Here is a 15,035-nt window from a genome sequence, read left to right as displayed (position 1 = left end):
GATGGGTTGTACGGACTATAAATGACTTTTGTACAGTAAATAAGTTGTTCAAGAAATAATACTTGTGCAAGCTATTGCTCACGTCCCTAATTATGGCATCCATCTATTGCTCATACTTGCCCTAGCATAATTAATAAAGAGTCACAAAACTACCGATATGAATGGTAACCCAAATCACATGGGTTGAGGAGAAATGTGCTGCTATAAGGGAATAAATCTTTTTTTTTTTTAAACCCATGCTGTTTGCTGTGCTTGGTTGTAAAGGTTATATAATCTGGCCCAAGATTATTTTACAGCTGTCTAATATGTCTCTTTAATTAAAAGATAAGCATATATGTCCAGAAAATGTTAAAGGTGCATTTTGCACGTGGCATTAAAATCATAAAGACAAGACAAACAAAATATCTTCGTTACTCATTTATTGATAGATCTGACATAATCCGAGCACATATTAAAAGAGCAGGCAATGAGTTGAATGTTTCCTCGTTAATGTACATGTTCAACTGACACAACTGTAACTGGCATGTGGTAAATAGGTCCACCGTTCTCCCCGTCTATATGGTGACTGCTTTTAAGACTTAAGCTTACACGGTCCGTTTCTTGATTTCATCCACCAAACCTGCTCTGGGAACATCCACCTGCAGGAAACAAAAATATAATGCAAAATATTAGTGATTTTTAAAAATTGTCTTGACCTGGACTGGCAAATGCACAGAGATTAAAAAAAATCTCAGACAGTCTAAAGATGTCAAATCTCACTTCTTCTCGGCTGGCCACGTTGCGCAGTTTGACGACTCCGTCTTTGAGTTCTTGCTCTCCTAAAATGGCCACCAGTGGAATCCCGGTTTCCTCACAGTGCTGCAGTTGGCTCAACAGTTTTGGGTTTTTCTTATATAAAACTTCAGCCTGCAGAACATAACACACAGAGTCAGAGAACCACAATACAACTTTATTGATTTCTGTTTTCTTTATGACAGCTAGGGATGTCGCGATACCAAAAATCTAGTATACGGGACCGATACCACCAAAAGTACACTATAACCCATACCAAGGTAAAAAAAAAAAAAAAAATTTTTTTTAAATAAATATTTTTAAAAAGAAATTACAATTATCTCACCAAAATGTTTGCTCACTCAATGCATTTGGATTTTTATAAAGGTAACTTGTTGCAATAGTCAGTAATAAAACAAGAATGAATAAACACATTAGAAGCAGTAGCATAAATAAATACAATAGAATAAATATTAATTAAAAGAATAACGACAAATTAAACAATGCTGTATGTTTTTTCATGTAGGTCTAATGGTGCGTTCTCACCGAACGCGAATAGAGCGTCTGGCGCAAGTTATTTCCATGTTAAGTCAATGGAAAGGCGTGTTGACGCGCGTCTGGAGGTCCTGCGGCGCGATAGACGCATTTTGCGCGGCGCGATGGACGTGTTTCCGCCTCATTCGCGCGAATTGAGCGTTATGCGTGAGTGGTGCTTTTTGTGCATTCACGCGTTTGAAGCGAATTCGCGTCTGACGCAGAGTTGAAAAATCTGAACTTTGGCGTCAATTTGCGGCGCGTTAACCAATCAGGAGCCTGTTTGCTGCGGTCACGTGGTAAAGTGACTTGATGAGAAACCCTGCATAATTTAAAAATACTACTATTGTGTCACAAAATGTAGTTTTAAGATTTTTTGTAGCTTGATGTGTTGTAGCTCAAATCTGTGGTTTATTTATAAATTATTTAAAAAAAAATAAAAAAAAAATTGAGTTGTGAGATCCAGGCGATCACCGGGCACTCAGGGCTCATTAACCCCGGCGAGAGCAGCCTTTCCTCTGCAAGTCCTTCTGACGTTTGCCGCTGGCTCTGATGTCCTGTAGTGGTTCGTCTAGTGGATCTAATGGCCGATCTTTAGTGTCATGAATCTATAATTCGTTGTCTGCCAAATAATTTTGACTGAGGGCAAAGAGAAGTTTCATAACGTTACATTTTAAGGATATTTAAATATACATGCGGTGAAGATAACGTAGGACTTGCCTGTACCACATTTGTGTGGCTATTAAATGAAAAGAGGCAGAGTGGTGTTTTATGACACATTCCTGGAGAGCCTTGAACGCGCGTCTATTTCGCTTCAAACGCTCGATTTATACGCGCGTCCAATTCACTGTGGACGCGCGAATGGATTCAAAATGTTCACACGTCAAACTAGACGCGATTTTGACGCTCTATTCGCGTTTGGTGTGAACGCAGCAACACAGTAGTAACTAAGTAAAAATGCCACAGAAATTGAATAATCAAATATAAAATAACTCTGAATAGTCATAACTGTATAAGTTAAATATAGACTAATGCTTATTAAAGCTTTTCTTTTGTCGTTTGATTATCATTAATAATACAAACAGCCAATAGTGGACAGCAGCAGGTTTTAAAGGGTTAGTTCACCCAAAAATGAAAATTGTCATTAATTACTCACCCTCATGTCGTTCGAGACCCGTAAGACCTCCGTTCATATTCGGAACACAAATGAAGATATTTTTGTTGAAAGCTGATGGCTGAGAAAGGCCTCCATTGGCATTCAGTACACTTATACTCCCAAGACCGATAAAAGGCACTTAAAACATCAGTACAAAGTCCATCTCACCACAGTGACTCTACAATAATCTTACGATGCGACGACAATAGTTTTTGTGCGCAAAAAAAATCTAAATAACACCTTTATCCAACTTGTTACTGCCTTCCGTGTGCCTCCACGACGCATGCGCGAGAATATGACGCAGATCCGGCGTTCGGACACATGACCCAGAAGTGATTTGTTTACAATCAGAGGAAGACGCGCGTATCTCAGCTGTTGGATTCTACATTGATCGTGCTTTAGGTCTGGGCGTAGTGCTCAAAATGGGACTAAAGTGTGCATTTCATGGATTCCCGAACCCCGGCGCTACGTCATATTCTCGCGCATGCGTCGTGGAGGCACACGCGGAAGGCAATAACAAGCTGGATAAAGGTGTTATTTTGATTTTTTTTTGCGCACAAAAACTATTGTCGTCGCATCGTAAGATTATTGTAGAGACACTGTGGTGAGATGGACTTAGTAACGACATTTTAAGTGCCTTTTATCGGTCTTGGGAGTGTAAATGTACTGAATGCCAATGGAGGCCTATCTGAAGCCTTTCTCAGCCATCAGCTTTCGACTAAAATATCTTCATTTGTGTTCCGAATATGAACGGAGGTCTTACGGGTGTCGAACGACATGAGGGTGAGTAATTAATGACAGAATTTTCATTTTTGGGTGAACTAACCCTTTAAGGCCTAATGGAGGGCTAATGGATGGAGACGATATGCTAATAACATTCACATAACACAACACGAATATTTGCCAAGATGGGCATTTTGACATAACTGTGTGGGTATTTGAACGTTTATGTGTAGGCTAATAAGCGGCGAAAATCTTACACTCTACGAGTGGCGATTATGTGTGTGCGCTTTGGTTAAGCGTGCACTGACTGAAGACCGTCTCTTAGAAACCGCACAAGTACTTTATAGTTTAAAATCGCTTGAATTTATAAACTGGTATGATCTAAAACGAGGTGCGCTAAAGTCTTGTATTGCACCATGCATCTCGCTTGCAGAGCAACAGCAATGTGGAAACTGAGCCATTTACACATTTTGAGAGACCGAGAGAGATGCAGTAACGCTGAATCTTCAACACTGTTTGTGAAATCACATCTCACAGAAAGTTTTAAAATTACTGATTTGCTCTGATAATCTGTTTGGGTTCAATCTACATGCTATAGTGCATAAATGTTCGGTACCGTCATTTATACTGGCTTGGTACCGAAGTAACGGTTCTCATGACATCCCTAATCCAAGCATACACAAACCTTGACTCCGGCGTTCCAAAGCTCTGTGGTCAGTTTGAGTCGCTCTTCTAGAAGGTTCTTCTGCGCTGAAGCCACCAGCACTTGAGTTTCAGTGGTGCGCACCTTCTCTGAAGATGTCTGGAGGACATGGGAATATTCCATATTTGCATTTAAATACCTTTTAATATTAAAACACAGTGGCACTATTCTAAAAATAAACTCAAATGATTCATAAAAAAAAAAAAAATTCCATTAAATATTTATAATCCATTAAAAATAGACTATTAATCTTCCCAAATTTTAGGTTTTAAAATAACTTTCATAATAAAACAGTGGAACCATTTTATTAATGAGTAAAATTGTTTTCAAACTGGTTACATAAAATAAATATTAAAAAAAATCATAAATCTTACTTAAATTATTAATAATGTAAACATATATTTATAAATAGTTTAAAAAAACATTGAATCATTTAAATCATTATTAAAAACAGACCATTGATCTTCCCAAATTTTCAATACCTTTCATAAAACAGTGAAACCCTTCCAAAAATGTACTCAAATAATTAATATTAATTAATAATAATTAATAGATAATAATTCAATATTTAAAATAAATCAATCTTCCCAGTTTTACATGTTAAATACCTTTCATAAAACACATTAGCAACCTTCTAAAAATGTACTCAATAATATTTTTTTAAAGTGGCATTAAATAAAAAAATTTATATAATTTTACCATGTTGCCATTCACACAGAAATATCACATTACAGAAGGTAAATGTGTTGCAAATGCCATTTCATGTTATATTTAACATTACAATTAACTCTACTCTTAAAATGCCATTGTAGGTCTTTTAACGCCCTCAAACCTGCCCCTCTTCTCTCATTCACCTCAGCCTTCTGCTCCATGATGGAAAAGATCCTCTCAATCCCAATGCTGACGCCCACGCAGGGCACTTTTCTACCCTTGGGGTCAAACATGCCCACAAGACCATCGTATCGCCCTCCGCCGGCCACGCTGCCAACGCTTACACCTGCTTCATCCGCCCCGTTCTGCTCTGTGGGCGTAGACACTGGTGCTGGGACGATCTGGGATAGCACCGCTTCATAAATCACACCGGTGTAATAGTCCAGTCCTCGCGCCAGACTCAGATCAAACACCACCTAGAGAGAGAGAGAGAGAGAGATTTAAAAATTAATGGGGGCAAACGAAAAGAACAAGACCACAGATGCAGACAGCGAATGTGTGTGGAGAAGAAGAAAAAAAGAAATAATGAACATGAAATTATAAATGAATTTACTGAAACGAAAAACCCCTGTAATAAATTTTATAGGGTGTGTATTTCTTATCTAATGAGTCATAAAATGTAAGAAAAAAAAGCATGCGGAGCATTAAAAAAAAAATCAGGTGTGAAGTTAATCCAAGTTTTTTTGTCAGTTTGGTTACAATTTGCCACTGAATTATCTTAATTTATAGACTTTTCTTTGCATTAATGTTTGCCATGTAATGCAAATATAAATAAGAAAATATTTTATCGATTGACTGCATTGATTCAATAAGAAAAGACACAAAGTAGAAGCAGTTTCAGTACTGGTCTTAAGACTCTTAATGGCAGATATCTATTAAATTAATATGAAATCATCTGATTTTAATGAGAAAACATTAGCTAATGGTCAGTGTTAGTCACCCTGTACATTCTTACAATGAAAACGTCCAAAACATTTAAATGGTTATTTGTTGGAAGTCAGGAAATTCTCCTACTTATTAAAAGTTACGTTCATCTTCATTACAGTGGCGAATATCAGATCAGCTGACGGATGAGACCCCTCAGCATTTGTATTAGAAATGTCAAAATGATTCTTCTGAAATTTGACACTTTTTGTTCAGCATGAAGGACAATAGGAAATAAATTACTTTTCTTTTGAAGCGTTCTTGACCTCTGACCTCAGCTTGTCTGTGACCTGGAAGAGCTCCAGGTAGCTGAAGAGCTGCTTCATATCCGTAAGGCCAGCGCAGGCCTGTTTGCTCTGGGACAGTTTGGGGTCCTGAAGCAGCCGCTCTGCCAGATCCTTCCCGCCTAGAGGTCAAAGATGTGAGTGGATGTAGAAAAGACCCCAGGTAACATATCTGGTGAGGTAAAGATTGACTGTAGGCGATTGTGTGATGAATGTTACTTACCCTGCATGCTGACATACTCCCCAATCCGATCGGCAATTTCCTCTGAAAGACCCTTCTCATTTACCATCTCCTTTTTTACATCCTCCCAGGCCATCTGCAAACACAACAACGGGCATGTGAAACCTTAAATTAGGGCAGGGTTGACAATACAGACTAATTGATTTTAATCAATATTCAGTTTGATGAACCAATATAGATTCTTAAAATCGCAAGAATCGATGTTGTTCACGTCTTTTCTGTTGATGTGTGAACAAAAATTCACTAAACATTATTTGTAGCATACCTCCACTCCAATAATTGCAATAAGATTTGTGCTTCGCTACATTTGTACATGTACAGTACCTGATATAAACAGGCATAACATTATGACCTAATATTGTGTTGGTCCCCCTTTTGCTGCCAAAACAGCCCTGACCCGTCGAGGCATGACCCCTGAAGGTGTGCTGTGGAATCTGGCACCAAGATGTTAGCAGCAGATCCTTTAAATCTTGTAAGTTGTAAGGTGGGGCCTCCATGGATTAGACTTGTTTGTTCAGCACATCCAAAAGATGCTCGATTGGATTGAGATCTGGGGAATTTGGAGGCCAAGTCAACACCTCAAATTCGTTGTTGTGCTCTTCAAGCCATTCATTATTCTGCTGAAAGAGGCCACAGCCACCAGGGAATACAGTTTCCATGAAAGGGTGTACATGGTCTGCAACAATGCTTAGGTAGGTGGTACGTGTCAAAGTAACATCCACATGGATGGCAGGACCCAAGGTTTCCCAGCAGAACATTGCCCAAAGCATCACTGTCTCTGCCGGCTTGCCTTCTTCCCATAGTGCACCTGGTGCCATGTGTTCCCCAGGTAAGCCACGCACACGCACCCAGCCATCCACGTGATTTATCAGACCAGGCCACCTTCTTCCATTGCTCCGGGGTCCAGTTCTCACGTGCCCACTGATGGCGCTTTCTGTGGTGGACAGGGGTCAGCATGGGCACCCTGACTGTTCTGCGGGTGTGCAGCCACATACACAACAAACTGCGATTGCACTGTGTATTCTGACACCTTTCCATCAGAACCAGCATTAACTTCTTGAGCAATTTGAGCTACAGTAGCTCCGTCTTTGCTCCCCATGTGCATCAATGAGCCTTGGTCGCCTATGATGACCATGTCGCCGGTTCACCACTGTTCCTTCCTTGTTCCACTTTTGATAGAGACTGACCACTGCAGACCGGTAACACCCCACAAGAGCTGCAGTTTTGGAGATGCTCTGACCCAGTCATCTAGCCATCACAATTTGGCCCTCAAATCCTTATGCTTGTCAATTTTTCCTGCTTCTAACACATCAACTTTGAGGAGAAAATGTTCACTTGCTGCTTAATATATCCCACCCACTAACAGGTCCTGTGATGAAGAGATAAACCGTGTAATTCAGTTCACCTGTCAGTGGTCATAATGTTATGCCTGATTGGTGTATATAAACAAGTCAAGATTGAATCAAATCAAGTCACAATTGAATAAGGCTTGTGATCCAGAATCGAATCGATTTGTGTCGAAATCCACCTGAACACATTTCATAAGATTACAAACATGCGAGCGTTCTCTTGTAGTTTGATCTCTCACCTTGTCCAGTTTGTCCACTGTGGAGCAGATCGTGCGGAACTTCTCGTCAGGAACACCGCACACTGCAAACATTCCGTCTAGAATGCGTCTGTCATTCACCTGAAACACCACAACAGTGACCATTCATCTCAAACTGATAAATACACAACAGGAGATTCTACAAAGACTCTAATGACAGCAACATCTTTCCCAGTGCTGACCAGCAACCAACCTTTATACGAAAATCTCCAAGATCTAATTCGCTCAGGATCTCGTAGACAATTTTCAGACACTCCGCATCAGGGATCATGGCATCGTACTGACCTGCAATATCGAAATCCTGCAGCCACAGAGAACAATCATTTAGATTTACAATTTGACCCTATTGTGCTTTTCCAGATATAACCTTTCATCCAGTGTAAAATGTGTCTGTGAATGGAAAAGCTCTGCAAAGTTTCAAAGCGCAGGTGTCCAGAAGTGTCCCAGAATCTAGAGCGAGGTACTCACACACTGGTAGAACTCCCTGTATCGGCCCCGGGTCATGGCTGGGTTGTCTCTACGGTAAACTTTAGCGATGTGGTAGCGCTTGATGTTGGTGATTTTGTTCATTGCAAGATAGCGAGCAAATGGGACCTGAGGAGGACAAAGTCAAGGAGCCAACTACAGATAGCAGTTGAATCTTCAACATTTTTTATGAAATTAAGATGAGATTGTACACATGCATTTACATGATATGCTGCAGCCACTGAAGGATCATATGCTATGTATTTTAGCAATCCAAGATGGCTTTTACTAGCCTAGAAATCTAGACGCACCCTAGCTGCAGCAAATCTAAACTGCAAATTACTTGGTTCTTACCAAGATTTTAAAAAAAAACCTTCGATTTAGAAGTGTTATAGAAGAGTATCCTTTTTCTTGTTTTAAGAGTGAATTTCTTATTTTAGTGAATTTCTTTCTTATTTTAAGTGTTTAACTTTACACTATAATCTTATTTTTAAAAAAATTTGTCAAGTGAAATAATCTTGCTGCATGGACCGATAATTTCTTTAATAAGAATTTCTTCTTATTTTGAGTATCTTTTCCCTTAGATTGTGTTTTTAGACACCCTTTTTGCAGTATAATTTGACCAAACTCACGTCGGGCCAATCACATCGTGTATAGAGTCGGTGGACGGGCTTAACATAATGCGGCAGAGTTGCGGTGGTTCCGCGTGATACTTGTAAACAAAGAAGCTGGCGAACAGCGGTCTTTCAAATCGGCTTTGGCCGCGACTCTGGAAGACTTGAGTTAAGCTTTTCTTTGAGGAAAGAACAAAGAATGGCACTCAAGTCATTCTTAAGAAAGGAAGATGTGTTAGGAGTTTTGCCGACCGGATACGGCGAAAGTTTAATCTATCAACTGCTCCGCTTCAGCTTATTTGTTGCTCTGGTTGGTTGTAGCGCTATCCTATTGCGTGCAGAGGGAATTTGAAAGACAACCGTTTATCCCGCCCCTCAGATTGAGCCCTGCCAATGGTGAGTTCCCAGACCCAACATCTTGATGTGGGTCTGGCTTGTCAGGCTTGGCTTTTACAGCAAAATAATAAAGTGTTTAAAATAAACACTGTGGGCCCTATTTTAACCATCTTGGTGCATGGTCTGAACCATAGACCGTAAAAAAAATATGGACGGCGCGACTTCATTGGCTTCCACTGAAGTAACTGAAGCCTTTGGAGGTCCGAATATGGCGCTGACAACTTGCACAGATTTGGGACCGAAGTCTGCGCAGTAGAGAGCAGGAAGTAGAGCGGCGATATCAAAAGCCTACCCACACTCTTGCTGATGCAGAACAATTAATTATGTTGGTGTGAAATAAACAGTTATGGAAATGTAGAAACTAAAGCAAAAGCTCCACTCTCCTCCCGAAAAAAGTCTGTTAGTGCCTCAGTGACAACTTCACTCAGAGAAGCCGTCAATCTCAACTGTCAATTATGACGTCACACCCCCTGTTTTTATAATATCAAATAACTAAAACTAAACTTATTTAAAAAACGAATACTTGAAATGAAATGATGCAATGAAACAAACTTTTGGGAAAAATGATTTGAAGTGTAATTTGATTGTTTAGTTTGTCTCGCGTCCATTAGAAAACACGGAGTGCTACAGGCTTGGTCTGAACTTAGAGTGTGTCTGAATCCACTTTTGCTAGTTTCCTTTGCGCCAGGCACATGGTACAAAAGGGTTGTACCTAGTCTCTTAATGAGTTAGCATGGGTGTGTTTTGGGCGTAACGTGCAATAAACCAATCAGAGTCTCATCTCCCATTCCCTTTAAAAGACAGTTGTGCTTGGGGGATTCGCTATTTTCATGGCGGAATTTGCGAGCGGAAAGACTGAACGCTTCTCCAGAGAGGAATCCTTTTATTTTTAATATTTAAAATGTTTGTGTGCTGCTGCGCATCCCTGTGTGTGTAACAAGAGTGTATGCGTGTTGTGCACCCGCCTATAGGCGCACATTACTAACATGCCCTTTAGATAACACAAAAAATACTGCGCTATTGACTTTAAACCAGGTTTCTGTTGGTCATTGGCATCTTGGTCGTTTTCATTTGCCTCAAAATAGCACGCCCTTGGGCGAACAGATGGGCGAGAGTGCATTTGCTATTTAGCTTGTTCCTTAATTTCTCTAACACTTTACAATAAGGTTTCATTTGTTAACATGAACTATTTTTAGGATCAAAAGTTGTATCTGTTAACATGAACATTTGTATCAACTAACAGCAAGAAAGGTTAATAAATGCAATAAAAACATTGTTCATGTTAGTTATTGCATTAACTAATGTTAACAAATGAGACCTTATTGTGAAGCGTTTCCAATTTCTCACACCGACATAAAAAAATTGTAATTTAGGTTTAAATCAAACAACCTAACAGATGCAAATCATTCACTTTCCCCAACATCTACGCATCTGCAAAAAGAAAAGACGTCTTATGGATACAGTGAGGTCATATCTCAGCGACAGAAGTTCTCCTCCCTGGTCCTTCAGATCATAAATGAGTTTAGAGTCTTCTCCGTACTTCCCCGTCAATGTTTCCTACAGAAAAGCAAATAAACAGTCATTACAGTGAATTAATGCAATTATGTGATGCACAAACTGATGTGTAACTGTTCAAGAGACCTTCAGCTCAAAGACGGGGGTATCGATGGTTTCAGCACCATGGCGTTTAAAGCAGCTGATGATGATGTTGAAAACCTTTTCTCTTATAGCCATTTGTTTGGGGTTATAGTCCCTGGTCCCCTACAGAGAGGAAAAAAGGAGATATTGCTCAGTACAAAATAGCTCACTTTAACCAAACCTGCGTGTCCAAAATCTCACAAACATTGTTATACCTTGGCTGTTTTGAGAACAAACACATGTTTTCCCTCATCTCCTCCCAGCTGAGCTTTGAGCTGCAACAGTTTGGCCACCTCTTCATCAATCTGAGAACAAACAAACATTACCTTCAGTATAACCAACATGCAGAATTTTGAAACTTGTCAAGACAATATCCAGATCATATTTCACCCCAAAATCAAAAGACGACTTACTTTTTCCTTATGATATTATTTTCTAAACAAATTAAACACCAAATTTTCATGATCATTTTCTCAATACATCATGGTAGTACTTGTTGTACGTACCGACTTAAATTTATGCTGGTTTTCATTAAAAAAAAAAAAATGTCCAAACAAGATTCAAATTATGGAGGGGGGAAAAGAAAAATCTAAAATCGGTTATATTTTCAACCTTACATGTATAGCGTTCAAAGGTTTGAGGGCTATACGGTTTTACGATACTAAGTCTCTTACGCCAATGCTGGTTAGATAAGTTACAAATTGTGGTTGGTAACAATCCATTACATTACACATTTACCTCCGGTTTCACAGACCAGGCTTAAGCCTAGTCCCAGACTAAAATGCATGTTTGAGTTGTCTTAACTGAAAGCAACTTGCACTGACAAATCTTAAAATATGTTGTGCCATTGTTTTGTCTCAAGATGCACATCAGTAATGTTATTTTTCTTCTAAGGCAAGTTTATAAAAGATACTTAAATATCCCAATTGAACTAAGGCCTAATCCTGTCTAATTTTAAGCCCTGTCTATGAAACCAGGCCTTAATGTAATGTAATAATCTCTACTTTTAGATTACTTTTGGCCTGACTTGTTTATCATATTGATTTGAATAGGATAATCCTGTACCATAATGACATAAAAATACAGAGAAAGAAGATATTTTGCACACTTTATCAACAACATGAAGTGCATTAAATATTAAATTACATCAGGGTTTCCCTGACAGGGGTTTGTGAGTTTAATGAAAAGCTATTTCATTTAGTAATTAAAATAAAATACACATTTTATTTGTTTACCTGCATTTCACATGACCATTAACCAACATCACAGAACTGTATTTTATCATTTTTATTGACTTAATTTTACTATTGAACTAATTTTACTATTGAACTAATTTAACAAAATCTAACCCCCAGTTTCACAGACCAGGCTTAAGCCTAGTCCCAGACTAAAATGCATGTTTGAGTTGTCTTAACTGAAAGCAATTTGCACTGACAAATCTTAATATATGTCAGTGCCATTTTTTTTTTGTCTCAAGATGCACAACAGTAATGCTTTTTTTCCTAAGTCATGTTTATAAATGTTACTTAAATGTCCTAATTGAACTAAGGCCCAATCCTGGCTTTAGCTAAGCCCTGTCTGTGAAACCAGGCATATGGGTTTACTTCAAGTAAATATATTAGGTCAAAGAGGTTCAGCTGACAAAAAAGTTGGGGAAATCTATGCATTGCATGTAAATATGAAAGACGTAAATTTTAATGTGTTGAAAAAAAAACCCACTTGTTTAAAATTGAAATGATTTCTGTATATCCAGATGCTGTGTGAGTCTCAGTTTTCAGTGATATACTCATGATTAGAAATGTGTAACGTTTTAAATATCTTCACTGTCACTTTTGATTTACAATTGAATGCATCCTTGCTGAATAATAGTTAATTTATTACATTGTTTCTAAACTTTTTTACTGACCCCAAACTTATTTATGATAATACATGTATTCCCATATATATATTAAAGGGGTGAAGAATTGAGAAATCAACTTTCCTTTGAGCCTTTGATATATAAAAGTACATTGTGATATAAGAATATCCTGTAAGTTTGAGCTGAAAACGTCCTTGTTAGTCAAAGAAAAGCTTTTATAGACACAGGCCCAGAAAACGAGAGATCTCAGAATATGTCGACCTCTGACGTAATAGGATGCAGAAGCACCGCCTCAAGCCCGCCCACCGACTCGTGGAGCTAAACGGGTCCCTACCGAGCAATAAATCACATGTGTAAGACATTGCACGCTTGTTTGCTTCATTTCACCACAGAATCGATTGTATACAAAGAACTTGTAACACCAGTGCTCGCAAAGCCCAAAGTCCCGGGCCTATGTGTTTTTCAGATGGGCTTCCAAAACGTATCACCGGCTATCTTAAATAGTGAAATAACATTCCTTTCTTGCACCCGTGTGTGTGTGTGATGCACGGTTCGCAGTTATATTCACTGATGATCGCGCCGGCCAAGTAATAAAAAAGTAACATCCCAATCAATCGCGGGTGGATGAGAGATGAATCATTGTGTTTGTTTGATAAAGATATTTTGCGAGCCCTGTGAGCGTTTCTCAAGACGCTTTCAAAACAATTCCCACATGTACTGAGGGGAGCTGAAGCTCATTAAATATGCAAATCTTATCCAATCCTAGCCGTGGGCGTTTACTTCCAAGTCTTCAGTGCGGCACGCCCATCAAAACCGAGCGTTATTCAGAGAGCCTCAAAACCAGGGTTGAAAATAGCCTATTACTTATTCATTATGATGTTTGTGAATGTAAAAACCAAGCGAACGTCATAAGTTGACCGTTTTTTTAAAAAGCCAGTTCATGAGCCCTTTAAGAAATTCTATTATAAAAATATATATTTTATCCTTTTGACTAAAATAAATACACATTTTATTTGTTTATATATATTTTATCCTTTTGACTTGAAGTCAAATGTGACCAGTTATTTTTTCAGCCTTCACGAAGTTCTGTATGTTTTTGGATTGGGGTGTGAACACATGACGGACGGTATGTAAAGCTAAAAGTAATAAGATCAGAAGTTACTGGATTGTGACTAGTAAAATAAAATGATACCTGTGATAAAGTCATTCCAGAAGAGAAGCGCAGAGACGGCAGGAGCACAGCAGAGCGACGGCCCATGAGTCCAGCACACAGACGCATGGAGACCAGCCCCAGGGTATTCATTATGCAGTCCGAACACACACACACACACACACCAGTCACAATACCACACAGTCCAAAAGCATCCACAGGTGAACCGTCCGATCCCACAAACAGCAGGGAAAGTCCAGGTGTGTGGTGATAATGGTGGTGGTATCCGTGGCAACAAGCAGGAAGAACAGGAGAAAAGTGGTGAGCAACCCTGTCACTAGGGGCCCATAAGAGAGGCATCACAGCAACGAGGAAGCAAAACATGAGAGGAGGCAGTCAAAATCCACCAGCATCCCCAAACTGAGTTAGAATCACGCCACACCTCTTAGTTGAGCACATAAACCACATTAGGGCTTTTCTATCACCCCTTGAAAAACATACCCTTTGACATACACACTACTATACTAGAAGCAGACGCTTCACATTTTCATTCTAAACCAAGCCATCACTACAAATGAATGCATTTCAAAATATCAACACAGATATATGTATCCATAGATCTACAGTTCTGATGTCCACCATGGCTGACAGATTGCATCAGCTGGCTAAGTTAGCATCATACCGCACGTCTTATATAGAATAATAACATGTATTAAATCTTGAATAATAATGATATTGGAGCAATGCAATCTCCTTAAAACGGCTCATAACCTACCATGCACATCAGACCTAAACATTTATCCAGTTTTATCGTATGAAAGATACAGCAAGCAGCCATTGGTCACTCACACCATGTGTTCCTTCATTAAGATTTAAAGAACGCTTCAGAGTTCATACTGACCTGCTCTTTGCTCGCTTTCTCTGATTTCAGTTTCCTCACGACCTCTCCTTGTGTTTTAATCGCCTCCTGTAGCTGTGCTTTATCAGCCATGGTGCTCCAGAGACCCGATGATTAACCTGCGACTGAAACTGCGGCTACTACTGCGGGCGCACACCTTAAACGTCACTGCATTTCCTCAGATGAACACTAGAGGGCGCTATCTTTCCTCAGCGGAAACCACGGGGAACGGAACGGTACGCTGTAATATGACTATTTGTAAATGGAAATTTGATTATTAAAATATCTTTAAAATTTCACATGGGTTTCATTCAGATTCAGTTAGATGGTCAGTTTACTCCCAGATGGTGCAACCCACTGACT

At 39.2% G+C, this 15,035-nt stretch overlaps 1 protein-coding gene across 2 annotated transcripts; it reads right to left on the bottom strand.

Annotated features, from left to right (window-relative positions):
* Positions 1–408: 408 nt before the first annotated feature.
* hars (histidyl-tRNA synthetase) lies at positions 409–14,839 on the bottom strand. Of its 2 annotated transcripts, none has more exons than XM_079838801.1 (13): positions 14,676–14,839; positions 10,982–11,071; positions 10,770–10,889; positions 10,590–10,685; positions 8,122–8,247; positions 7,847–7,954; positions 7,636–7,734; positions 6,030–6,123; positions 5,803–5,928; positions 4,742–5,016; positions 3,870–3,986; positions 760–906; positions 409–638 (listed from the first exon to the last, which is right to left on the bottom strand). In XM_079838801.1, the coding sequence occupies exons 1-13, from the start codon at positions 14,763–14,765 to the stop codon at positions 585–587; spliced, it is 1,542 nt and encodes a 513-aa protein (XP_079694927.1). In that variant the 5' UTR covers positions 14,766–14,839; the 3' UTR covers positions 409–584. The 2 variants fall into 2 exon arrangements, with proteins under 2 accessions (XP_079694927.1, XP_079694926.1); XM_079838800.1 differs by lacking the exon at positions 14,676–14,839 and adding an exon at positions 13,817–14,070.
* Positions 14,840–15,035: the final 196 nt, after the last annotated feature.

The sequence above is a fragment of the Gobio gobio genome, assembly GCF_949357685.1.
Source record: "Gobio gobio genome assembly, chromosome: 16".
Taxonomy (NCBI): domain Eukaryota; kingdom Metazoa; phylum Chordata; class Actinopteri; order Cypriniformes; family Gobionidae; genus Gobio; species Gobio gobio.
The sequence above is the reverse complement of the archived record's forward strand: the minus strand, read 5'-3'. Positions and strand labels throughout refer to the sequence as shown.

What these genes read in the sequence shown, in the direction of transcription:
- hars (XM_079838800.1), bottom strand. Translation starts at nt 13,927, where the DNA reads ATGAATACCCTGGGGCTGGTCTCCATGCGTCTGTGTGCTGGACTCATG. An exon ending in GGAGTATGTCAGCATGCAGG is followed by an intron (nt 5,929 to 6,029) that starts GTAAGTAACATT and finishes TTTGACCTCTAG; the next exon opens with GCGGGAAGGATCTGGCAGAG. An exon ending in TCATGGAGCAGAAGGCTGAG is followed by an intron (nt 3,987 to 4,741) that starts GTGAATGAGAGA and finishes CATGTCCTCCAG; the next exon opens with ACATCTTCAGAGAAGGTGCG.